This window comes from Cucumis melo, chromosome 8 (assembly GCF_025177605.1).
Source record: "Cucumis melo cultivar AY chromosome 8, USDA_Cmelo_AY_1.0, whole genome shotgun sequence".
In the NCBI taxonomy this organism is placed as follows: Eukaryota; Viridiplantae; Streptophyta; class Magnoliopsida; order Cucurbitales; family Cucurbitaceae; genus Cucumis; species Cucumis melo.
In genome coordinates, this window is record NC_066864.1 from 30,375,994 (window position 1) to 30,403,903 (window position 27,910).

The 27,910-nt window shown below is 29.5% G+C and overlaps 3 protein-coding genes across 3 annotated transcripts; 1 reads left to right on the forward strand and 2 right to left on the reverse strand.

The window, feature by feature from the left end:
- Positions 1-1,830: 1,830 nt before the first annotated feature.
- On the reverse strand, positions 1,831-2,507 carry LOC127150577 (uncharacterized). The gene is made up of 2 exons (XM_051088454.1): positions 2,342-2,507; positions 1,831-2,258 (listed from the first exon to the last, which is right to left on the reverse strand). The coding sequence occupies exons 1-2, from the start codon at positions 2,415-2,417 to the stop codon at positions 2,020-2,022; spliced, it is 315 nt and encodes a 104-aa protein (XP_050944411.1). The 5' UTR covers positions 2,418-2,507; the 3' UTR covers positions 1,831-2,019.
- Positions 2,508-8,436: 5,929 nt separating this feature from the next.
- On the reverse strand, positions 8,437-9,836 carry LOC103491651 (uncharacterized). The gene has a single exon (XM_008451700.2). It carries the CDS (start codon positions 9,612-9,614, stop codon positions 8,778-8,780), a length of 837 nt encoding a protein of 278 aa, XP_008449922.2. The 5' UTR covers positions 9,615-9,836; the 3' UTR covers positions 8,437-8,777.
- Positions 9,837-23,505: 13,669 nt separating this feature from the next.
- On the forward strand, positions 23,506-27,849 carry LOC103491203 (protein IQ-DOMAIN 2). The gene is made up of 6 exons (XM_008451055.3): positions 23,506-23,912; positions 24,746-24,847; positions 24,972-25,322; positions 25,448-25,669; positions 26,054-26,173; positions 26,790-27,849. The coding sequence occupies exons 2-6, from the start codon at positions 24,773-24,775 to the stop codon at positions 27,492-27,494; spliced, it is 1,473 nt and encodes a 490-aa protein (XP_008449277.1). The 5' UTR covers positions 23,506-23,912; positions 24,746-24,772; the 3' UTR covers positions 27,495-27,849.
- Positions 27,850-27,910: the final 61 nt, after the last annotated feature.

The window sequence follows — 27,910 nt, forward strand, 5'->3', positions numbered from 1 at the left end:
CATCTCAATTCTAACTTGGCATAAAAACACCACGAATTAAAATAATGTATTACGTGACAGAATAAGTCGATTTCTCTAAAAGTGCTTATAAACTTAACAACATTGAGTTGCACACACGACATACATTTTATTGTGAGTGATGTAAAAAATTATAATTAAGAAAACACAAAGAAGATATATCTCTAAGTTCATTAAATTTGATTTAATTTTTAAACAGATTGAAACATTGCTTTAATTCCCAAACTTCTTTAGCCATTCACCCACATTGATTCCCTGCACAAGTAAACACAATAATTGGAAAACTAAATATAAACATCATCTTTTATTTTATTATGCAGTGTGAAGTAAATACTCATTAAATTAAACAATTTTTTTTTAAGAAAAACTTAATCCTTACTAATCAATTTTATCCAAGATTATAGACTGATTAAGCTGGATGATCTGTAAAATTTAACAACTAATAAAAGATATCATATATAATTTCATTTTTCATTTTTAGAAAAAAAAATTAAGTTGATGACTAACTATTTTGTCTTATCTACTTCTTGCTAATTGTTGTTGATGTGGTAATTATCTATCTATGGTCACATATTTTTGTGTGAAAATAATAATGATATTATCAACCTTTCATTCCTCTATTCACATAATTGTTATACAAACAAATAATTTTTTTTTCTTTTTAAAGTTTTGTGGTTTAAAATAATTATTCTATTGCTACATAATAACTTCATCAATTAATTACATTGAAATGACATATTTTATTGCATCTTTTAAGACTTGAGGTTGAAAATCTTCCGATGCATTGTTGATCTCAGAAGGAAACCTTAATTAAATTTTGATAAAGACATATTTCTCAACCCATAATATTATTGTTAGATTTATATTTAAAGATTTACTAACCTTTACATTTCTTTTTTTTTTTTTTTTTTTGCTTTTTTCCTTTTTATTTAGAAAGTAAGAAAATGTTTGTTTGTTTAACTTCCTTTTTATTTTCTTAATTTTTTTTACATGAAAGTATGTTTTTAATATAATATATATTCGAAAAATTATTGTAAATGACAAAACTACCGAAAATATTTAAAAAATATAATAAAAAAAATTCAGATTATATCAAATATTATAGATAGTAAAGATGCGATAATCTTCTATAAATATCTATCAATGCATTATGATAGCAACTGAAAGGAGCGTATCAATATTTATCATTGATGTAAATGGTATTTTGTTATATTCTACAAATGTCGATTTGATTCATTTTGCTGTCTTTAAAAATGATTCTATAGGTATATTTGAAACTAATAAAATAATAACACTTAAAATGGAAAGAAAAAAGCTTTGATTTTATTGCATGTTTCCAAATTTTCAAATCGATCCTGATCACGAAAAATACAAAATATCGTTGATCTTTAGTCGAGCAGTCGATTTGGATTGAATAAATCCTTAAACTTTTTTTTTAAAAAAAAGTTACTAGTTTAGATTATTAAACCGACACCAACCGAACATTTTTTTTATCTTTGGTTCGGTTGACTTCAGTCTATCATGTTCATTCCTATCGATTGTTGATACAACCGTAGTAACACATCCATAGGTCAAATGGGTTATACCACTTTTGCAATTATTTTTTATTGACATAATTAGAGTATTTTTAGGAAATATTATTCTTAGGAAATATTATATTATTCTTGTATATTATTTCCTTTAGTGTGTTTTAATATGGTTATATATAGGGCTGTAATCTGTCATTATTATCAATGAATCATCAATGAGATACTGATATTCCATACAATCTAACATAATAACAAAAATAAAGAAAGGCACAAGAATTCACCAAACTCTTAATACTTTTTCAAAAACCAAAACCAAAAACATTATTATTATTATTTGTTATTATTATTATTATTTTAAATTGAGAAACCATTCCTAGCTAAGCTAATAAATGGAGGAAAAAAACCAAGCTGGGAAGGGAAAAAAAAAAAAGAAAAAAAAAAGAAAAGAAAGAACCTTTATATATTGTGTGGGTTATGGAGGAGTAGGATTGAGAGAATTAGTTTGCTGTTTGGGTTGAAGAAGTTGATTATGATGATGATGAATGATCCAAGGCCTTCTTCCATGGGAGTGATCAGGTGGAGAAATATGATGAGACGAATGAGTTTCTGGTCCTCTATAATCTATTTCATAAACACTATCATATCTTCTTGATGATGACGATGAATCATCATCATCATCTATCCCACCATTATTATATTCAGATGATCCACCTACACAACAAAATTCAATATATTTCAATTTCAAATTCAAATTCATTATTCTAATTTAAAATATCGTCATGAATATATAATACCTTCAGAAGAAGCCATTGAAGGGGTAGCAAGGAGAAAGAGGAAGAACATAGTTGTCATAAAGTTGACGATCTCCATGACAGAGAAGATCTCAAATATGGGCAAGGAATTTTTTACAAGAATTCTTTTATATAAATAACATTCTTAATAATATTGCATGTATTTTGATTTTGAGATTTTGGTAAATTGAAACGGTCGCAATCCTTACAGCAATAAGTTGCGAGGTAACCGATGGAGATGTGTTGGGTTGGAGCATTTATTTTTATTTCCCTTCTAAACTAAACTAATTTATTCATTTATTTATTTATATATATTAATTTCGATTTTATTCTATTTATAAAAAATACAGACAATTTGAACTAAATACTTCCTTCATTTTTCTATTTTTCTTTTTGACAAATTATATATACTAATTTCAGTAAAATAAATAATTTTTTTTTTTTTTTTATAGTGGATAAAAATAAAACCTTTAACTTATTATTTAGATTAGATTCGCCAGATTAAAGTTACTATTATGGAGTTGTGGTACAATTTTAATATGAAAACAAATTTCTTTCCTTTTTAAAAGAGAAATACTTTAAGTAGCTAGAAAATTTAAAGTTCAAATAGAAGAAAATTCCGCAGAGGATCCATCTTTACACAACAATTTCTTAACCCAATTATAATAGAATTATATACGGATTTGAAATTAAAGAAAAAAAGAAAATCTATAGAGGATTTCAGTGTGTCTTGATAAATAGAAATATATATTAGAAAACTTTTTAGGTTCATACTCTTGATTAATAAGCTTATATATTGTCAAAGATTAACCTCAACTCACATTTAACTTTAGCAAAATAGTGTGATAGAAGAACCTTAATTTAGTTGAATTTGTCACACTTCAATTAATTTGTAAATTTATATGAATTATAATGGTGGTAGAGTTTCATATAAATCTAAGTATAGTACATAATAATAATAATAATAATGTAACAAGTAGGTGTATAATCAGTAAAACATATATTATACAAATTAAAAAAACCAAAAATATATAAGTTGGATTTGTGTTTAAAGAGTAGTTTAATTAAAAATAATGTGGGTAAGAAAAGGGAATGAGGCAAGTGCATGTGTGCATATAAATTGTAATGTGTCCTACCATTAAGGTTCTTCCATGGCTGGATATAATTATTATATATATCTAACATTATAATCTTATACTTTAATTTCCCACCTACCTTTCTTTTTATTCCATTGCATTTTCTTTCTTTCTTTCTTTTTATTGTCATCAAAACTCCAGTGAAAAATCAACCTCAACTTTCAGATTTCAAAAGCCTTTATAATTAATCTAAAAAGGAGAGAGAGAATTTGCCTTGCCTTATCTATCTAACAAGCCACTCAATTAATTATAATTATGACACACGAAATTTCACTTCCAAAATCACTTTGAAAAAAAGTCTTCTTTTGGATCGAGATAGATAATTTTCTATTTATTGTATCTCATATATAACTGTTTAATTCGCTAATTTTTTCAAAAATAGGGTAATACGTACTAATATTAATTTGAGATTCACAAGGTTAATTTATTCATGTAGTAGTAGAAAATTTTCTAAGGATAAATATGAATTAAGATACCATTTGTTAAACTTAAAACCTCCTCTCAAAGAAGAAAATAAATTGTAATCTTTAAACATATGTATGTATATTGACTTCTAACTTTAATTCTCATTAACTTTTTTTATTGTTATTCACTAAGCTTATGTATTTATAATTATATTGAAAAAAAAAAAAACATAAATATATAGAAACAATAGTGAACTTTTAATCTTGTGGTTCAAAGTTATGTAATAATTTTTCATATATATTTCTTTTTTTATGAAAAAGAGATGTATTAATCATCGGTGAACCGCCTTAATTATTATTATTGTTTTTTTAGTATAAATTCAGGAGGGAGGAATTTAAATCTAAAATCTTTTACCCTCTAATACATAAATATGTCAGTTAAGCTAAACTTTTATTGGCGAACCAACTTAATTTTGGAAAAGTATATCAAAGTGTAACATTATTTAGAGAATGGGGTTTTTCTTTTCTTTTTTAAGATATTATATATTAAGTAAGACTTTAAGGTAGTTGTTTTTCTTGCTTTCATGTGCTTTTGCTTTTATAGTAATCACTCTAGTGCCTAAATTTCGAAAGTAATTATCAACTAAGATAGAATGTATCAACTTTCTTCTAGAAATAGCATCACGCCTAGAAGATCAATGAACTAAACTTTGTATATATAACAAAATTTTAACAATTTTAAAAAATAGAGAAATTTTCTTTTGGAAAAGACAAATTAAGATGATTGTAAAAACAATAAATTGAAAGAAAAAATGATTGATTAAATTTGGGATGATTCGAATAGTCATGTCTTTTCTTTAATCTAGTTAATATCTCGGGGGAATATAATGTATATAGTATAAGAAGATACAACGTAGATAAAGAGTTACATTATTCCAATTTATTCGGATAGGAAGTAAAAAGTAAGTTGATGCTTATTTGTAGGGTAAAATTCTTGATCAATATTTTTGAGAAAATTGAATTTGTAGTGGAGGGAAAATTAAAGGTCCCTAAAAAAAATAAATGAGTGCATTTTAACTTTTATTATAATGTTTCTATCTAATTTGAAAGCAAATTGGTTTGAAATAAAAGTTGAAAATTCAAATTGGGGTTATATTGACACCCAATCAAACACCGAAACGTGTTCACCAGCTGTGCAATATATGCTATTTAATTTCCTACATCAGCCTGGATCCACCTCCACCTCCACCTCCACCTCCACCTCCACCTCCACCTCCACCTCCACCTCCACCTCCTCTCTCTCTCCACACACACACACATAATTAATATATATACACATATATTTTGAAGGGTAAAATAATTAATTTGAAAGCAAAATTATACACCATATAGTCTTGAATTCTTTTTCAGACTGGTTTGGTTCTTTTAAAATTCTCATGTTTAAAAATTATTAATAAAACATTAGATTATGGCATTGTTTACACCATTTTGTTTTTAATTTCAAATTTGAATTACTACCGTAATTAAGAAAATTGATGAAAGGATTATAACCACTTTTTCACCTTTGAAGAGTCAAAATCATAGAGCTCCGCTAACATATCTTTGGATTAAATTTCGGGATCCCATTTGTATTTGTACTTTAATTACAAAAATATAATTTAATTAACAAATTTTATATCTCTTCATGTTTCTAGAAACAAATTTTATTCAATGCCCTCTGTATTAATTAAACTAATTAATTTCAAATTAAAATAGAAGTCTAATCATTTTGGAAATTTATTTTCATCATAAAAAAATTTGAAAATATAACAAAATAACAAATTCGTCACAATAGACGCTACTATTTGTATCTATCATGATACATATACATAGTCCATCAAAATATACAATAATCTATCTTGGTCCAATTGTGATTCATTCATAGTAAAATAGTCTATCTTCACTTAATTATGATATGTGGTGCTCGGTTTGAAAATAGCTATTAATATATTGTCATCAATGTTGGCAAACCTAGTAAAACCCTGAATTTCTCCAAGAACTATAGGGTTGTGACCATTATTGTTGAAGGAAAAGTTTCAACTATATTATATTACTACTATCGATCAATTATATTTAGCAAAAGGCATTTTTAATTATTATTCATATACAAACACCAAATATTTAAAACCATAATTTTATGCATGTATAGAAAAAGATTTCTAAAGGTTGAATAAATTTGCAAAAAATAAGAGCAATTCAACCCAAAGTTATTATCAATTACAAGTGATGATGTTGTCTTAATTAGATATTTAAGAGATAACAATATAATTTTTTTTTTTTTTTTTTTTGCAAAGGAGGCCATTATATCACATCCTACCAACCAACTTTTTCTTTAGCGAAAGAAGTTAATAAAAATTTAAATGTTGATTTCGCATGTAGGTAATAGATGTGTCGAACAAAGTCTAACCCGAAAAAATTGGTTAAAAGTTAATATACGTGCAGTTATGTAGAGTTATCAATTCACTCAAATAAACGAAAATTTTATAAAACAAGATGGTTTTCTTTAAATTCACATAAAATAACTCAACTTAATCCGAATCTACGCGAACTTATTATTAACTTGAAAATATAGATTTAAAATTTGAACAAATGGGATTGGATTTATTCAATCCACAAACACCCTCATTTAATAGCGATTCTTGAAATATTGGTTGAAAGTTAGTTAAGGTTGGGTTTGGTTTGGTTTATATAGTAAAAGAAAGAGTATTTTACGTGTAAACCATGTGGCATTTCTCTTTAATTAATGAGTGTTGAGTTGGTAAAGAAAGAATATAACACATAGAATGAAAACTAATTAACTAAAAGTCTAACCTCTTGTTTGGACTTTGGGGCGATGACGTCGGTGTAACTAACTTACCTTCAATGACAGGTGGTAGGTTCTTATAATCGATTAAATCAGTAGCTGAGGAGATTAATTTATTGGAATTTTATGATCGTGAGTTTCATTTTCATCAACATTTGACGATTTGGCTTAATGGGTGATGAACGAGTCGAACTCTCATATGTGACAACATAATTTTCTAGTTGGTTATGTTGTTTTGTTATCGAGATCAATTTATATGTGTGATTGTTGAATGAGTTGGTTTTTCAAGTCATATTTGTTTTTATTTTCAAAATCTTGAGTTTGTAATTTTATCTTAAAAAATTATCATTAGTTGAGTAGTGAAATACATAAATATAAATATAATTGTATGATACACCTAAATATTTTTTAAAATTAAATATTCATCTCCAACTCAATTTTCAATTTGAATCTTCCATTCAAAATAGTAATTAATATTTTGGTCGTGTTTACCCATTTATAATTAAAGTTGGTATAATTATAATAGAATTTCATAGTTGTAATGGGCAAAGTCACAATTATAACTGAATTGCTTTTGATCACGTTTACTTAGAATTATGAATCTTGTCGTATAGCTAGTTTTACCTTAAAGCTTTAATGGGTCTACCTCAAAATCCAAAAGCTTAAATTTGTAGGTAAAAGCAAATTCATTTCTAATTGAGAGACACGTGTAATGCACGTTACTACAATTTTTTATAACATAAAGTTTTTGAGATATAATTTTAATTTTATTTAATATTCATTAAATTTAATTAATATATTTCTAGTTTCTAGTTCATTTTATAAAGATGGATGCACCAAATTAAAGTACAAAGTTGTATAATTAGAATATAATTTGCAAAAGTTATATAATTAGAATATAATTTGTAAAGTAAAATAAAGTGAAATAAGAACCTAAATTATTAGTTATATTATGGGGTATTTCTTCGATGGTTGCTTTTTGAGAAAATAAAAAACATTTCATACGAAATATATATCTCAAATTTTTTAACAAAATGGGGAACAACTATTTAATAATTTTTGTAACCTAACCAAAATTTGTAAGCAATTAATCAAACACAAATGTACAAATGTAGATTGAACTAAAAGATCTATCGTAATAAAAAATATTAGAAGTAAAGAAAATTTATGATAATCATAAAAGAACGACTATGCAACTAAAAAAAACTAAAACATATAATAGATGTATACAACAAGTAATGCTCATAGAATAATTACATGGAAAGAATATGTAATGCTCGTAGAAAGATGTATACCATAATAATAGAGATATAATTTTGAACTTTTGGGGCTATATCGGTAGAAAAGGAAGAGATAAAATTTAGATTTTAAAATCTTACAAGGAAAATATTATTCTTCCATATGGTGGATGACAAAAAGAAGACCAACGTCATGTTTCATTAAAGATTTGAAGGAAAAGTCCTAAACAACATATAGTAAATGTGGGCTACCAAAATAAAATGATGACATCGCCATATGAGAAGGCGTTACTAAAACACAATAGCAACAAACAATCACACAAGAAGGAGTAAGTAGCATAAGTAAAATCTGCGTAAAATTGAAGAGTAACGTGTGGGAAGGTAAAAATTCTCCCATATTCCCCCATTTAATATATAATAATAAAATATAGTAGAGAAGATATATAGAATGTAGAACACAAGTGAACCAATGCCAAAATAATTAAATAGAATCTACTTCTTTTTTAAATTACCATCGATGTAGTAGGTTTACAAAGTAAACATGAACTTAGATATTAATTAGTAAGTCATAAGTATAGTTAAGCCAATAGTAGATATCAATAAGCTTAGTTTGTAACCTCGACTAATTTACAATCTAATGCACTAATAATTAAAGCTCAACTGACTTTCACTGTTCTTCCATTTAGCCGCCTCATCCAAAATCTCCATTTCTGCACCCGCCAAATTCAGTCTAACAAAAACAAAATTCATAGCCAAACCTTGCGTTTTCTCATAATTCATGGAGCAAATCTATAAACCCGAAGATATTCAATCGTGTAATCACAAGTTATTCAGTATGTAAGAATTTTTCTTATTCATAACCCACCTTTCTTCTTCCTGAAGATTCAATTCTCCGTAAAGTTTCTCCGCAATTCTCGCAGGTTCCGATTTACATCTCGTCAGAATCAGGTTCCGATTGCCATTTACAGACTTACAATCTCCATCTCCCTTTGAACTTTCCAGTTTCTTCAATAATCGTTCCGAGTTTCGTGACTCTATTTTGGAAGCCGTGTTGTTTCCAAAACCGCGCTCTGTTTTCTCTTCTTCTTCGACAGTACTTCCGTCGCTTGTAATCGACGAACTCCTGTACCGATTACCGTTAAACGACGAACGATTTGGCGTAGATCTACATCTCGTCAGAATGAGAGCGTTTTTCGGCGGCGATGGCACCGAAGACGACGCATAAACCGCATCTCTATCTCTTCCGTCGTCGTCCTCTTCATCTTTCTCCGAATCTTCCGCTTCGTTTCCGACGCGAGATTCAGAGATCCGTCTAATTTCACGTTTTCCACGGAAGAGCATCGCCGACCTGTTCCAGAACGTTCGACAGTGGCGTCGATTGAAAGAGAGGACGCTTCTAATCCACCGGCAACGAACGGCGGGAGTTTTATTAGAAGAGCGTTTATTGGTGCGAACTTGTCCCATACAAGTAACCTTCGGAGAGGACGGTTCTTCAGTTTCAATGGCGACGTTCTTCTTCCTGACGAAGATCGGACTGGAGCGAGACCGGCTGCTTTTACTACGATTTCCGGCATCGGCTCTAAGGAAGCTCATCAATGGCGGCGGAAACAGGTCGGTTCGACTGGGACTGGAAATCGATTTGGATAATTGCTTCATTATTGTTGCGAAGAATATCTGTGAGAAAAAAAAATGATGATATCAAAGCATGAATTGAATCGTTTCCGTTTGGATTCGTTTGGTCTTTGTTTGTTCGTCCACTAAGAACCTGTGCTGGTGATTGGTCCCTTTAGTTTTCATGTCACGGAGCTATCTGTTTATCCCCTTTGAGTTTGTATTCTTTCTATTTTGGAAATTTGCCATCTGCTTCTTTTTCGCCTTTCAAATTTTTCTTCTTTTGATATTATATTTTTTTGAAATTTTTACAATCACATAATTATTTCTTACTTTAATCTTCGTAACAACAATAATTTATGGTACCATATTAAGCTTTTATCCATATTTTAAAATGTTCCAACAACATTTCTATTCTCCATACAAATAAAAATCATCAAAGAGTAGATAACATGAACAACCATGATACATTGCAATAATCATATCTTTCAACTTTCAAAATTAAAATTTAAATCTTCAAATTTATTTAAATTTTAAAATTTTGCTTTCCTTTCCAACATACATAATTGTATAAGTTAGTTCAATTTTTTTATCATTATTATAAGTTTAAAGATTTAATTTTTAACATTTCTAAAAGTAAAAGTTTAGGAATCCAATACATGTTATTAACTGTCACATGATAAAATTGTAGTTGGATACAACAACTAAGGGTGACTATACTAAAACATATTTTAATATAATATGTGTATGATGAGTTGTTGAAGGATTTGACATGGGGACTTGGAGGGCTTGTTTGGATTCAAATCAATCCCAACATCTACCATTTTGGTGTCCGTACCACTCACTCCTCATGATTAGTTTGCCTTTTGGATTTTCCCCTTTTGAGGATATGAAAATCAATGATATGATGTTCTTAGGAAGAACAATAAATCATTCTTACAAACAAACTTAGGTACCCCTTTTTTTTTTTAATTTTTCTTACAATTAAATCTATAAAATACTCCTATCTATAAATACCTCGTTTTTCTTTTCTTTTTTTTTTTTTTTTTTTTACCAATGTTTTTAAAACCAAACTTATATATATATATGAAGATTTTATTTTTGTTTATTTTTGGGGTTTTTAGAGTTATGAGTCTATTTTTACTTTTCAGATTCATCAAATCAATACCCTATTTGTATATTTGTTATCTCAAAAAAATTTAGAATTTTAGAATGGAAAATTATTTGACATTTTTTTTTTATCTGTATACAAATTTTAAATAAAAAAATAGCCTAAAAAAGATGGAAACTTTGATAAATATATCATTTTTCACATTATAAATGCATTATATTTTTGTTACAATTAAATCTAAAATATGTATAACTATAACATAATGTATATCATAGGTCATACAATACTATAAAATTATAATTATACAAGATATATGACATAAACCATGTTTTAACCAAAACAGAATTAAGTTCATAAATTAGTTAACAATAGTTTATATTCAACAAAATATTAAATTTAGTAATTACAACCATTCCTTTCTTAAATAATATTTTTGTTTTAATTATTACTATGGTATATTTTCTAGAAAATAACCATTTATATTGTAATACATGTTTTAATATGTTTCAAAACAAATTTTTTAGATTGAAATTTAGTTTATAAATTTGTTATCAAACTCGATCGAAAACATTGATAAAAAGTAAAGTACAAATATCTTTTTCTCTCAATTGGTAATTGAATCGTGATCATCGAAATAAAACAAAACTATTTCAAATTTTCATGAAATTTCAAATCACGTTGGGCCTCGGCCCAACCCATTTGATGCATCACGATCAACCCTGGCGTCTTAGCCCAATTTGTATGTTTTACAAGTTTTTCAATATCTTTTCGGAAAAATAATGGGAAGAAGATATTTACATAATAAAAAATTTCTTATGTTTCTTTTTTCTTTTTAGTTTCATCATCAAGTAAAGAAAATTTATCAAATTAACTAATCCTTTGATTTCAAGAGAGAAGTTGACAAAAAGAAAAAATAGAAGTTTCTCGAAGCTTTGTAGTTGAAGCTTGTTTGGGATTTTTTTGTAAAAATATAATACTATAGTTCTTGAAATGAAAGAAGTTGTAGAAAATAATTAAGATTATTACGGCCATTGAACTAATTCATTATGAACTTTATAGTTAAAACCATGTCTTTATTTGTTCCTAAGAGTAAAATCATCCATGGATCACACCACACTACGTAAAATCAACAATGAAACTTGTCACTTGAATACTCTTCGTGCATTTTCAATAAAGAAAATCAACATAAACAATTCTCGAATTCAAAAGGATATTTAATGTGTGTCGCACACTTTTTTCATTTTATATATATGACACTTTCTAGTGGCATGACATGTGCTACGAATTCCTGCATTAAATCGGAGAACACAGCATCAAACCAACCATAACACAATAGCGAGATAATCACAAAGTAAGCGATAAAAGAATAAACGACACAAAGATATATAGTGGTTCGACCAATTCAGTCCACATCCACTTTGAGAACCAGCTTGGATGGATTTTATTAAGAGCAAATTCAAGATATCAACAAAGTAATATGCAATCTGTAATACTACCGTCGTACTCGACTTTATCATCGACTAAACACCAAGAAACTGAGAGAACCACATGTCGTATCTTGCCTCTGATACTGAGACCCAAAACCATCGAAAACTGCCTCCTTTGATCGGAGACCCGTGTGTCAAACACCCACTGAAAACTACCAAAAATCAGTCGAAGCAAGCTGTCCGAAATAGTACCCAAACCTGTTTGGAACCCCAATGCTGTCGAAGCTTGCCGTGAGGACGTCAAAAGAACCCAACTGAAACCAACTTGTTGAAACGCACCGTCACTGTCCAAAAAACGAGACCCACCTCTGAAAAATGTCGTAGAAAAACTACGCTGCTACTGTTCTCTATTCGTCGAAAAATGCAGTAAAAAAAAACACCGAGAACGCCTAGAACGAGGACTACCGTCAGGCTGTCGCGATCTCTCTTTTCTCTTATGGTATGTGCAAAGAAAAATCTCTTTCCTCCTGTGTAACTATGTGCGACTGCCCCTCTCTTCCAAATCTTCTTTTCTTTTCTTTTTTTAATAACCTTAATGAAGAAGATGAGAATATTTGCAAAAATGTCATTGAGGTATAATTACCATTCTGCCCTCAACTTAAAAACTCATTTTAAACTACTTAAATATTTGTCACTTTTCTACAAATCTCCCTCATGACAAACTATTTAAGTCACCAAACTGATTCTCCCGATCATCCTATCATCAAGAATTAACCTTCAGCTCATCTGACCGATATTTAAACCTATGAGCTGGAAGAACCTTGGCTACCAACACAGTCTTATACTTAGCTTACTGTCACCTCCCAGCTTAAACCACTTTGGTTGAATGAGTTTCTAAATAGGAGGCTTTGTAACCAATGACCATGTCTGATTCTTTCGCAAAATAGAAAACTCTGCTTCTATAGCATCGTTCCGTTGTTTCTTCAAATCCGATGCAATATTATCACTACAAACTCCCTCATTAATCAAAGTCCTCTTGCATGTTGAGACTGTACACCATCAAATTCAAACTGCTCTATAGCCTCTGTTTGTGAAACTAATAGTGATTGATCATTAGATACATTTAAACCTTTGCCTGATGGTCGTACTCCAGAATCAATTTTGACCTCTATCACAACATGATCAATTGTCTGATGTTTTTGTTGCTCTAATGTCATAGCAGCACTACCTGAAACTGTAGTACCTTCCAACACATACAGATCATACCTCAATGTTCCCTCAGTTTAACCAAAGAACCCTTGGTAACTTTCATAATTCCATTATCAAATTTTATGGTATAACCTGATTTATCTAATTCATTAAGAGATATTAGATTACGTTTAAGTTCTGGAACATACCTCACATTAGTAAGCATTTTGATCATCCTGTCATGTGTTGCAATTTGAACTAAACCAGTTCCCTTTACATCATAGGTAATATTATCACCCAATAAGACTTTTTCCCTATCATTTTTTTGAAAGTTAATCAGAAAATCTCGATTATGAGTCATGTGATACATGCACCCTGAATCCATGATCCAAGCATTCTGTATATCCCTGTGAGACACTATCAAGACCTCTACTGAATCATACCCATCAGCAACATTCGCTTCACTACCTACTTGATGCTTCCTTACTTTTATTCAAAGGGCAACGTTTCTTAAAGTGTCCTTCTTTATGACAAAGGAAACACTTTCTAGGTTCCCCCTTTGAATTCATCCTGAAACTCTTCTCTTTGCCTTTCTAGCTCTTTTTGTCACTTCTTTCTCTAACCATGAGTAACTCTTCATCCTTGCGTTCTTTCTTAATTTCGAGATTTCTAGTCTTCAAGGCATCTAACACTATACTCATGGACAATGAATCCCGACCATATTTAATAGCTACCTTAACCTCTCGATTTCTGGTAATGAATTTAAAAGAATCACTGCTTGATTCTCATCTGACATCTTCTCACTTATGTTATTGAGATCAACTATAATCTTCTGAAATTCATCCAGGTTCTCTTTTAAGCCTTTACTTTGGTCCATCTTATATCCAAATAATTTCTCCTTTAGATATAATTTATTTTGCAAGGACTTTGTCAAGTAAAGACTTTCTAGTTTCTTCCACAACTCCGCTATAGTAGTAGCCACATCCACTAGCCTAAGCACTTCATCTGACAGATACAGAAGAATCGTTGAATAGGTCATTTCATCCATATCTCTTTTTTCACTTTTTGTAATATTTTCTGGAAGTCTCTCTTCATCTAAGATTTTAGCCACTTTAAGTTGAACCAAAATAGCTTTAATCTTTTTCCTCCAAATGACAAAGTCGCAATTTCCATTAAACTTAGACACATCAAACCGCATCGAAGCCATCTTTACAAAAAATGATTTAACCAAGATATGTCAACTGCGAACTACTACACAAAACCTAAATCTCTTTTGGATCGAATGGAGCTCTGATACCACTTGTTATGAATTCCTACACTAAATCAGAGAACACAATGACAAACCAACCAGAACACAATAGTCAGATAATCACAAAGTAAGTGATAAAAGAATAAATGACACAAAGATATATAGTGGTTCGACTAATTCAGTCTACATCCACTTTGAGAACCAGCTTGGAGGGATTTTATTAAGCGCAAATTCAATATACAAATTCAAGTTATCAACAAAGTAATATGCAATCTGTAATATTACCATCGTACCCGACTTTATCATCGACCAAACACCAAGAAACTGAGAGAACCACGTACCGTATGTTGCCTCTGATACCGAGACCCAAAACCATCAAAAACTGCCTCCTTTGATCGAAGACCCATGTGTCAAACACATACTGCAAACTACCACAAACCAGTTGAAGCAAGTTGTCCTAAATGGTACCTAAACATGTTGGAACCGTCGTCGAAGCTCACTGTGAGGACGCCAGAAAAACCCAACTGAAACCAACTTGTTGAAACGCACTATCACTATTCGAAGAAAGAGACCCAACTCCAAAAAACGTTGTTGAAAAACCACGCTACTACTGTTCTCTATTCACCGAAAAATGTCACCAGAAAAACACTGAGAACACCTCGAATGTGGACTACCCTCGGGCCGTCGCAATCTCTCTTTTCTTGTATGGTGTGTGCAAAGAAAAATCTCTCTCCTCCTTTGTAACTACATGTTGTTGCCCCTCTCTTCCGGATCTTCTTTTCTTTTCTTTTTTAATAACCCAAATGAAGAAGATAAGAATATTTGCAAAAGTGCCATTGAGGCATAACTACCATTCTGTCCTCAACTTAAAAACCCATTTTAAACTACTTAAATATTTGTCACTTTTCTACAACATCCATCGAGTATATCAAGTGTATCAACTATATATCAATAGTGTATCAAGCCTGTATAAAGCTGTACATTTTTTGCATTTCATGGGCTAGATTTTTCTTCTTTTGTTTTTACCATTTTTACAAAAGTAATAAGTACGTCTCAACTATGAACCTAATTTTTAAAGTTATTTTACTAAATATGCAACAAATCGAATTCAAATTTAGGTTAAAGTCATATTCTACCACACATAAGTTTCTTTTTTCCAATCTATAACATGCTTGTTTGAGTCGTGTTGATTGAAACAATTATACATGTGTCATACTTTTGAATCAAAGTTTGACAAGAGATACAAAATGCAAAATCTAACCACATGTCCAAATCAGCTATGCATTGAGGTGATTGATGTATGATTAAGTAAATAATGTATAATCATGCTTGTGGTGTCAAGCTCACAACACACTCTCATACTTAGGTTAGTGTGTAGATTGAACTAGTTTTTAAGTCAAATTAAACTAATACTTGACATGATAAACCATCATTATTTGGTTTAATGGTAAAAAGAGAAACATGGTCTCAATTACTAACTAGGAAGGTTATGGGTTCAAACTTTCATCTTTTGATTAGGGGTCTTTCAATTTTTCCACCCATAATTTTTGTTCAAACTCTCAACCTGTGTTCTTATATATATATATATATTAAACTCAACTAATTTATTCATACATTCAACTATTAACATATAACTTTATTGAATCCAATCGTAATTATAATTGTTTAGTTTCAAACTCTAAAAGACCCCATTTTAATGAATACATACAAAAAAAAATCAACTTTATTGTCAATAATTACAATTGTTTTATGGATATATAAATTGTTGGAAGGGCAAAACAGATACACGCAATTGCATAAAATCTATCAACTACAAATTTAATTATTTGGCCAATTGATCATTATATGGTTTTATTTCCTATATGTAATAATTTGTTTGTTAATTATTGTCACATATGACACAACAACTCTTCAATTATATCGGTGGTTATGAGAATTAAATAAACACACTCTACATATACTAACATACTATGATTTGTTCCAAACCAAAATTTGCTTTGTCCAAATTATATGCATCAAATATATATAATGAACCTTAGCTTCCTTCACCTACCAAGTTACAAACCATGTACTATTGTTGAGATTTTGTTCTATTAAGAAGAATGAACTTGGATTGAGTTGAGTGTATAAAGTTGATTGCGAAATTAATTCAATGATCTATTTAAAACACTTGATTTAAATATATTAATTAATTGAACCAATACGTTAAAGAATTTAATTGAAATAAAGCCTAACTAAAAGTTTCACTGAGTTAACCTTTAGAATGTTGGTTCTACCAACTTGAAGAATATATAAATGTAAGAATTTTAAGACATATTAGTGTTTTTCTATGCACACGTGTTTTTTCAAAATGAAATAATTATGTATTACTTTTGCTTCTAGTCCGTTGTTTTCTTGAAAATGAGAAAATGAGGTTGACTTTTATGGATGGTTTTTGTATCCTTCAACGTGAAATTCGATCGCATTGAAGCGATTCGAACATGAATATATGCAAAATTGGTCGCTTAAACTATTTTTCGATCTTGTAGTGGTGATAAATTTTTAAGAACTTCTGATGTATTGAGTGTTCTTAAACTGTGATTGCAGACGGTCTTGCTAGTAAAGTAACATTGGGCAGTGCTTCAAAGCATTAGTCACATGCAAGAAGGACAAATATGGTTAACCTCTCTAGTTTTGTTTCTTTGCTTTTTGAGAGAAAATATCAACTACTTGCTCGCAATCGAAAAAAAGGCTCTAAAATATTATTTTAAAATATTAAAAACAAGAGTTTTAATTTTCACACCGTCAAATAAAAAGTCAAGAGAAATCAAAAATAATTAAACATAACTCTTTAATACTGATTAATCAAATCAAAATATTTATAAAATATAATAAATTTGAGGAAGAATAGAAATCAAATTAATTTCGATATAACTTTTTGCTCTAAAATTTTGCAATTTTAATATAACTTTTGGAATAAGGCAAAAATAATTAAAAGGGTGATGTCAAAATATAACTCATGTATGTCAAAATAAACAAACAAGAACTTTTTTTAAAAAAAAAAAAATCACATTATCCAATAGATTGCAACTAAAGGAATCCATTAAAGACCATTAAATAGAAAACAATGAAATTGAAAGTAGTGGATTAATGGGAGGCATGTTTGGTGGGTGATAATAAAATTAATAATATATCAAAATATTATAGGGAATAAGGCATCCAATGCCATTGCCAACTCTTACTCTTTTATATATCTCCAATATTTCCTTAAATTATGTAACTATAAAGTTTTTAATTATTTAAACCTACCCATTATTCTCTTTACTAATTACTACATCAAATAAAGTAGATTCATTTTAACTCAATAATTCAGTAGAAAAGTAAGTTTTAAGAAATAACATTATTTAAGAACTATATAAAAAAAAATGCATTATTTACCTACTTCCCTTTCTCATTTTATGGAATCTCGTTTTAGTTTTTTCAATTAGAGTTTGAAACATATTTTATTTATGATAATTTTAGTACAGAATAAAAATTACATAAAAGAGGGACTTTTTTTTTTTATGGTTTCTTTATTATTTAATTCTGCCTAATTTATAACCTTTTCATAATTCAGAACTTAGAAGGGAAGTGGAGGAGTTGTATATAAAAAGTTTACAGAATAAAATTGCAAGAAAACAATGTGAGAAATGTTGCATATGAAAAAATTGATCCTATAAAATGCTAAACTCCTTTAAAATATATATATATATATATATATATATATATATATATATATATATATATTTAAATAAAAAATAAAAAAATAATTGTAAATTATAAAAACATGGAAATACTTAAAAAAAAATATAACAAAAATTTTAGATTATAGAAAATGTTATATATAAATAAATATATATATATATATATATATATATATATATATATATATATATTAAGATGAAGTGGATAAAAAAATATATAAAAAGAAAAGGGAAAATGAAATAAGTTGAAGGCATGTTGGGAAAGCGCGTGGAAGGGATTGGGAAGAGAGTAGGTGTGGGACAATAATTAACCGTCACGAGGCGGCCAATTTGGCGATTGCCATTTGCCACCCTTTTCTTTTAGTCTTAACTTTCCATTAATCCGCTTCCCAATTTTCAAATTAATCCTTTTTTTTCTTTATTATTAGTTTACTAAACCCTTCTTTCTCTCTTTCCCTTTCCTCATGCCCTCTTTTGTCTTTTCACTTTCACTTTCCCTTTTCCCTTTTCTTTTTTCTTCTTTTTCTTTTTTCTAAAAACTTACATTTAGTTCGATGGTAATTTAATATGTTGGCGGTCAAAGTTATGTTGTTACATAGATTGAAAGCGTATATGATGCCTACATTGTTACCAATCAAAATTAAGAACAAGTATAAAAGACTAAATTATTGTAGGAAATTCAACGATGATTCGTGTAATTTTCCACATGTTGGTTGATTTATCTTGTTTTGTTTTATATTTTTCAAAATTATACTCGTTTCAACACAATTTTCTTTTTTCTTGCAATTTAAACTATTAGTGATTAACAACATGAAATTTGTCGTTTTATTTTAGTATATAAAAAAGTTAAATTTGTATAAATAACATAGTATGAATTTGTTAATTCAAATTCAAATATAGTATAATCTCATATTATTAGAACATATATAATTTTTATGAACATGAAAGTAAACACACAGAATAATATTAACCACCAAACTTTCTCCCATATACATTTTAACTATTAGATGACTTTATTGTTTAAGTTAATAATTCAAAGAACATATATAACAACCAAACTAATGTAATGTAGTTAATTTGGAAATGTGTAAGTTAAAACGATGCACTATATTTTACATCTTAAAAATAAATCATTTCATCATAACAAACTTTCAGCAACAATCAAATTGAAATTTTGCAATTCGCTCATTTAAGAGCTTTTTATTTCTTATTATCTATTTCAGGCTCACCATTTTTGACAATCTTATAAGACACCTTTCTTTAAATTTGGCAAATTGTCATAATCGATCACTTCTTTATCTTAAACCCTTCTCCACTTTGCTCTAACCGGAATTGAAAGCATAAATTAACAAAATATCGTTTTAATGTTTGCCTTCCTTATGATGAAAGAGATAAAAGTTAGGAAAAAAATTATAATACTAATTTTATAATTAATTAAGAAAACAATAATTGAATTAAAAAAATTATAATTGAAGAAGAAAAACAACAAACAAACCTTTTCATCAACCAAAATGAATTTCAAAATTGATAGATTTTTTTCTTAACCGCAAAATTGAATGTTTGTTTTTCGAAGAATTGTCACTTTAATTTTTCGTGATTTGTTGAAAGGCTTCAAATCTCTAATCACACAATAGGATTCATATGTTGACATTTTTCAAATCAATAGACTTTCAAATATAGAAGATTTAAAGAGGATACCTAATAATGTGATTAGAAAAAAAATCAAATGAGTCTTTTATATAATAGTGAAAGTTAAAAAAGTGTCACAAAAACTTTTGAGATTTCAACTCTTTAAATTTCTATTGTTAATTATAATTAATGTAAGATATTTAATTTTAATTAATTTTGAAAATGTAATTGAAAAACCTTCAAACTTTTCACGTTCATACTTTGTTTTTTTAATTCAAGTTTTCACATCTTAAAAACCGTATACATTACTACAAATAAATTAGTGGGAGAAAGTCCATATAAATTTGTTTTAGAAAAAGATAAAACAAAAAATGAATTTACCACTAAACCAAAAAGAGATTTAGAAAACAAAGCTTAAAACAAGGGTATAAAAAGGAGGAAAAAGTTTCGCCACTTCCAAGCATTTATATATAGTATAGATAAGCAACATTTCATAAGAAGTTTTTCATTTTTCTTTCAAATATTAGAAAATGTGGTTTGGATTTTGAAAATCTAATTACAAAGTAGGTAATTAAGAAATTAAAATTACAACTTCTCTCCTTCGCAACGAGATAAAAATGTTAAAAATATTTATTGAATTTCAAACAATTTCATGAATTTTATTTATTTTGAAAGAAAGTCAAGGGTAAAAAACTCAATCTTCCATCTTATATTTGGTACTATACCAAGGTAAAAAAACACATTTAAAGTACTCTTTAGTCGATGTAGTTTATATGTATCTAAAAAGGGGTTTTAACTATAAAAACCTAAATAAGAGCTTCTGTGTATCTAAAATCACTCGATATTTATTTATAATATATATTTCTTGAGACAGATAAAGTAGCACTAGTAATTTTCATTTTTTTTTTAAAAATCGATGTAGATACATTCTCAAAATCCATAGTAATTGAGAGCGAAATTATTTTCAAAAAGTTAATTATAAATTGTAACCAATAATGATTAATTTTAAAATTTATTAAAAATATATAGACTAAATTTGAATATTTAAAAGTAAAAAATTAAAATAAATAGGCCTAAGTAGGATAACATGAAACCTTAGAGTATGCAAACTAAAATGATGTTTCAATTGACAAAAAGGGTAAACTGATAAAACCATATATTTATTCATATGCCATCATTCCATCTTTATACCAAAAACTTATATTATTACATCAATGTAACACGTACTTTATCGATAATTGATATATATATATTTGTTATCGAAGTTAGAAGTTCAAATTTTCTTACCCTACTTATATTTAAAGAAAAAATTGTATTGTTATTTCTTACCATTATTTAATGAGGTAGAGATTTGAACTAGCCAAAGATAAATATCTCGATAACCAATAATATTATAGTGAGTTAGTGTCAATATTTGGAGTAATAATTTCAGTATGCTTTGTATATTTTCACATGTTTGAATGTACAAATTAATAAAACTTTTGTACTAAGAAAACCAAATAATTAGAAAACGAATAATCAAATATTAGAATAGCCCAAGTATAATGATTAAAGGAGTACTTTAATTTTAACCTAATTACATTCATATAAAAAAGCATCAAAGTTTTAAATGTGCAACAATAGATCGTAAAAAAGAAAGTGCAATCAGGTTTTTGATGGTAAGAATGTTTCATCTCAGAATCAACATAAAGGGAGAGGAATAATCCATTTATTTTATAAAGGATTGTGAGTACCCTTAATTTTTTCAACGTGAGATTCTCAATATTTCAACAAAAGGAAGGTTTGTATTTTTTTAGTTATCTAAATAACCTAATTCTGAATTTAAGAAAATCTTATATTAATACCTAAAACAATCATAGCTTACAAATAACGAACATGATCTTTTATCGTTGCTTACAAAATATATTTAAAAAATAATATAATTTAGATAATTATAATGACCAATAATTTTAGAAATATAATAATTGAGTATATAACAACGATTTTGAAAATTGCAAATATAACGAAAGCTATCAATGATAGACTTTTATGACTGATAGATTTTTGATAGATCAATATTTGTAAACATGATACATCAATGATATATTTTGTTATATTTTACGATATTTACCTTTTTAAAAAACATTACCCAAAAAATATAATCATTATACTTTACAACCATTTGTTTCTTTATCAAATTAAAGGAAAAGAAACATCAAAGTGATTTATTATTATCAATGATTATGAAAGGGAAAACCATCATTAAGTAGATAAGCTCAAATTAAATGCTTTGTATATGAATGAACATTATACCGATAAATGACATTAATAACCCTTTCTCTCAACTACTAAAATCATATTCTTCTTTTTCAAGATTTCATATTTTTTTCCTTCCAAAATTATAAGGAAATTCAACCTCTTCTTCAAATCTCACAAAAGCGTCTTTGACTAATTGACGTTATTTTTAAAAGGTGTCATAATATTTAGTAACACACTAAAGTGAAAAGTAAAAAGTAAAAATAATAATAATAATAATAATAAAATTGCTAAATTAAAAAACTTAAGAAAACTTTTAGGGGTTTTTATTTAAGATTAGTAAAATACAAACTATTTATACATATTGACAAAAAAAATAAAAATAAAAAATAACTACACTTAATTTTACTAAATTGTAAATATTTTCTCACATTGCCATTTTTGATATTTTTCCAAATATATAATCATATATTTGCAAACAAAAATATATATGTGCTTTTTTTAAAAATATTTTATCTAATAACATTATTTTGTTATATACTGCTAGAACGAGGATCAAATCTCAAATAGGTTGCCAATACTACAAGCTAATATCATATCAAATGGGCTCTTCTCATATTAATTATTTATATAACTCTTACGACTTGTATACCAAAACAACCTATTTGTTGGAAAATCAAATCTTAAATATTCCATTCTCTATTTTTTCTTTAAATAAATTTCAATTTTTTCTATAAAAAAAATACAATTTAATTTAAGTCAAAAACTTTTATTATCATTAAATTTTGATGTAGAAACTTAAAAAATATCTATTATTGCCCCCAAAAAGTCTAAACCTAAATTACTATAATCTAAGCCTCTTTTAAAAAAATTAATTATAATTTAAGTCAATTAATGTCGAGAACATCTATTTTCAAATTTTAATCCAGTATTTTTAGAAACCTAACAATCTTAATCATTATTGTGTCGACAAAGTAGAACTAAATTAAAAATTTAGTAATAGAAATATAATTGTCGAAATATGGGTAGATCAATGGTAATTATCGAAATATTCATATCAAAATCAATATAAATTAACATTAGTGTGGGTTCACATAATAATAATAAGGAATTTTTTTGAAAATAATAAAAAGAGTATAAACTATTTACGTTCAATCACCTTATTTTAAATAGTCTGTCTATTTTACTATTTTTAATAATTCCATGGTATATATTATTAATAAAGAAAACTAAATAGAATTTTTAAAAATACTTAGAAAACAATTTTTTTATTATATGAGCCGTTAGGAAGGTCAAATCAGTTGAAAAAAAAGATATTTTTGTTTAAAAGAACAGAGTTGATTAAAGGGAGCTGCGAGAAGGAGTAGGAGGAGAAGAGATTCTTTAGAGCAAGAGAGGCTTGGTAGTTTGTTCAACTAAGTGGGTCCTTTCGATGGGTTTATTACCCGAAAGCAAAAACTAGAAAGTGGGGTCGTCTCTCTCATTACTACAGCTAATTTTCCCTTCATTTCGTTCATATTCTCTCCCCATATCATTCAACCCTTCTTGGCAAGATCTGATTTGCCCCTTTACAAAAGCCAGACGGAGAGAGACAAACCCACAAGCGGAACGGATTCAAAATTCCATTAACAGGGCTCTTCTTCAATTTCTCCATTTCCTTCTCTACAAATTCTTCTCGAACTTCTCTACAACCCCTTTTGAACAAAGGAAAAATGGGACCACTCATTTGAACTGAACACTGAAGCAACCAATCTCTTCCAGATCTGAAACTTCTCATTTCAGGTTCTTCCCTTTTTCTTCATGTTCCCACTTTTCGATTTCGTTCTGCTTCCACCTTCTACTTGGTCTCTGATGCTTTGTTCATTGTAGTTTTGTAATGCGGTTGTGGTTTTACTTTATATTTCAATTGGGTATTCTTCTGTTTTCTGGTTTCCTTCATTTATTGATTTAGTAATTGTCTCTTTGTTTAATCTTTTGTAATGGGGTTGTGATTTTGTTTGAAATTTCACTTGGGTATTCTTCTGTTTTCCTTCTTTTTCTTTTATATCGAGTAATCCTCTCTTTGTTTAATCTCTTGTAATGGGGGATTTATGATTTTGTTTAGAATTTCACTTGGGTATTCTTCTGTTTTCTGTTTTCCTTCATTTTTTTTATTGAGTAATCGTCTTTTTGTTTAATCTTTTGTAATGGGGTTGTGATTTTGTTCTCAGAACTAGGAATTTCTCTACACCGATTTTGCAATGTTTGGGTTGGGAGTTGATTATTTGCTGACTCAACTTGACAAACTATATGTTTCTTCTTTGTTGTGGAGAGATCTAAAAACTTGGGGTTGCCTGCTTCTAATTTAACCTACTCCATCAGGCTTAATCAGTTAACAGGAATCCTGTATTGTATGCTAAATAAAATAACTTTTAACGATGAGATACTTGCATATTGTGTTTGATCTTTACTCCCTCCTCCCTCAACTGCATTGTTCACAGGATACTTGAGTTGATTTATGCAAAATAACTTTATTAATTTGAATTGGATAGTGTGGAAATTTCATCATTAGTATTGTAGGTGAGTGAGTGTGATGTCGTTTTTGAGACTGATATATTTTATTTATGACCATAAAGGGGTTTAGGCATAGGAATGATAAGGAGATGGGAAAGAAAGAAACTTGGTTTTCTTCTGTAAAGAAAGCTCTCAGTCCAGATCCCAAAGAGAAGAAAGTTAAGGTATGAAAATTTTCCTGATCAGGGTTACTTCATCCTTATTGAGAATGAGATTTGATTTCAACTACATTTGTGAATGAGAAAGAAAACATGTTTTTGAGTTTCTGATATTATACCGTCTGTGCAGGGCTCTAAGAAGTCGAAGAAGAAATGGTTTGGAAAGCAAAAGCATCCCAATCCAGATTCTACAGAGGCTGTGACATTGCCATCGCCACCTCGGCCAGAAGAGGCAAATGTCATCCATTCAGAGAGTGAAGATAACAATGAGCATTGCTCTGTCGAAGTTGCTTCTACAACAGAAGCAACGTCTGCAGCTACTCAAGCTAATGAGGCTAGTGTCTCTACTATTGAGCCAACTGTTGCTACTCCTTTTGTTGCGGCCGAAGTTGTGCCAATCTCTACGGAAACTCAAATTTTCAGCCCACCTAAGGAGGAAGTTGCAGCAACGAAGATCCAAACTGTGTTCCGTGGATACCTGGTAATGATTCCTTATAATAATCTTGCCATCTATTGATCTCTCTAATCTTGTTTGAGGAATATCTGTTGAGATAAATTCTAATTCTAGACCCACAAATGTTTGATAACTTTGTTGTTTTACTTCAGGCAAGAAGGGCATTACGGGCTTTACGTGGGTTGGTGAGGCTGAAATCACTGATGGAGAGTTCTACTGTGAAACGCCAAGCCTCAAATACCCTTCGTTGCATGCAGACTTTGGCTCGTGTTCAATCTCAGATCCATTTTAGGAGGGTTAGGATGTTGGAGGAGAATCAGGCTCTCCAGAAACAACTCCTTCAAAAGCATGCAAAAGACCTTGAGAGCTTGCGGGTCTCTTCCATCACCAATCTTTTTATTTGTGTTTATTCTCACAAGTCATTACGATGAATCCTAAAAATGAGAGTTTGTTTTTTCTCATATCTTTTGTTGGTGTGCAAGCAAAATTTTACATTGGCTAGATAAGAAGGAAATTCATGGTATACAAGTGCAAATAACTATTTCCAATAATATGAGGTCTTTTGGATGAGAGCAAAAGATTATCCAAAACTGAACAATATCGTAATATTGTGAATATTTGGAGAGTCATTTCTAAAATCTTTGAAGATGAGATATCTAAACTCAAAACATGAAAGTTGCTTCTTTTTCCCGCTCATGACTCACAGTTTGGTTTTTGTTGTTATGCTAAATTAAGCAAGCCCCTTGTTTATACTGCAGATTGGAGAGGAATGGGATGACAGTTTACAATCAAAGGAGCAGATTGAAGCCAGCCTACTGAGCAAATATGAGGCTGCAATGAGGAGGGAGAGAGCTCTTGCATATTCCTTCACTCATCAGGTGACTTATTCGAAAATACTTATCCATAAAAAATAAGCCTAAAATAAAATTTTTCACTTAGATTACTTAATAGTGTCGCTCCTTAGATTTGTTCTTCGTCTATTTAGCTAGTGTGTGGTTTGTGATTTAATTGTTCTGGCTCGTTTCTTAACTGTTCTGTTCTTATTCTTGTTGGTTTTTTCCTCTCAACTTAAAGGGTTCCTAAGAGTTGCAACTTGCCATTCTCTATGGACAGATCTGAAACTTCCGATCTCAATTCTTAATCCTTCTGCATTCAAAAGTTTCCTTCACTCCCTACATTCTTCTCAGGTTTTATTTATGTTAGATGATATAATATTAAATTTGTCTCAATCAATTAGCTTAAGCTTTTGGGTAATTGATGGTTCAAACTAGTATTAGGGCAGATAGTATTGATTTTCATTTGTTGGGTATTCTACATATTTCAATCCCACAAGTGAGAGGGAGTGTTAGATGATATAATATTACTAAGCCTGTCTTCACCCATTAACTTAAACTTTTGGATCAATCGATGATACAATGATTTATTTGATAGAGTATCAAGCCTTTTGATGAATGAAATTTGAAGTTTGATTTGAGTATTGTTATTTGTCTACAGCAAACCTGGAAGAATGCTGCAAGGTCTGTCAACCCAGCCTTCATGGATCCAAGTAACCCCACCTGGGGTTGGAGCTGGTCGGAGCGATGGAGTGGGGCTCGAGTGCATGATGTTCCTGATCCAATAGGAAAAGAGTCAAACAACAGTCATTCTGGTAAGAAGATGGCAAGTCGTGGCGTTGTCGGCGGCGAAATCAGCAAATCATTTGCCCGCTTTCAGTTGAACTCAGAGATGGATTCCCCAACAGGCAGTCAAAAGACAACTCATTCTGCTTTCCAGCCCTCCTCAACTCCTTCCAAGCCAGCTCCATCTTCTGCTATAAAAAAACTGAAGCCCCCAAGCCCAAGAATCCTCTCCCTTCATGATGATGACTCGAAAAGTATCGTCAGCTTGCAGTCTGAAAGATCACGAAGGCATAGCACAGGAGGACCTTCCGTGAGGGACGACGATAACATGTCTACAGCTAGTGCTGTTCGTAGTTATATGACGCCTACTGAATCAGCAAGAGCAAAATCCAGATTGCAGAGTCCATTGGGAACAGCAGAGAAGAATGGAACTCCAGAGAAAGGGTCTGCAGCAGCAACAGCAAAGAAACGGCTTTCTTACCCGCCTTCACCAGCCAGGCCAAGACGACATTCGGGTCCGCCAAAGATTGAAGTTGACCCGGATGCAGGAAAGAGCCTTAGCAATGGAGTTGGTGGCTAAATTATGCACAAAACGATATGGTTTTGCAGTCACATGAATGAACTGCTGCAGGAAGGAAAAGACTAAAGAGTGAAAAAGATTTGTTGACCTTACAATTTTATTTTATTTTATTTATTTTTCCACACACACCCACCCTATGATTTGAAGTGATCCATGAAATGGTATTTATTCATTTTACATGTGTTTAAAACATGTTCTCTGGGTATCTGTTAAATTCTTGAGTTTGGTACTGAGAAAACCACAGGACAAAGCAGGATAAGTTATGTTATGGGTCACTGCTATTATTTACTTCCATTGTGATTATTCTCCCCAAAACTACTGTGTATCATTATTATTTATCCACTCGATTTCTTTATTTCTTGCTTTACCTTTCTGTTACATATGAATATAGTTTCTTCTTCTTTAAATTTAATTTG

Bases quoted from the DNA above. Each gene is read 5' to 3' on its own strand.
- LOC127150577 (XM_051088454.1), bottom strand. From the start codon at position 2,417: ATGGAGATCGTCAACTTTATGACAACTATGTTCTTCCTCTTTCTCCTT. The intron at 2,259-2,341 runs GTATTATATATT...TTTGTTGTGTAG, and splicing joins TTCAATGGCTTCTTCTGAAG to GTGGATCATCTGAATATAAT.
- LOC103491651 (XM_008451700.2), bottom strand. From the start codon at position 9,614: ATGAAGCAATTATCCAAATCGATTTCCAGTCCCAGTCGAACCGACCTG.
- LOC103491203 (XM_008451055.3), top strand. From the start codon at position 24,773: ATGGGAAAGAAAGAAACTTGGTTTTCTTCTGTAAAGAAAGCTCTCAGT. The intron at 24,848-24,971 runs GTATGAAAATTT...CCGTCTGTGCAG, and splicing joins CCAAAGAGAAGAAAGTTAAG to GGCTCTAAGAAGTCGAAGAA. The intron at 25,670-26,053 runs GTCTCTTCCATC...TTTATACTGCAG, and splicing joins AAGACCTTGAGAGCTTGCGG to ATTGGAGAGGAATGGGATGA.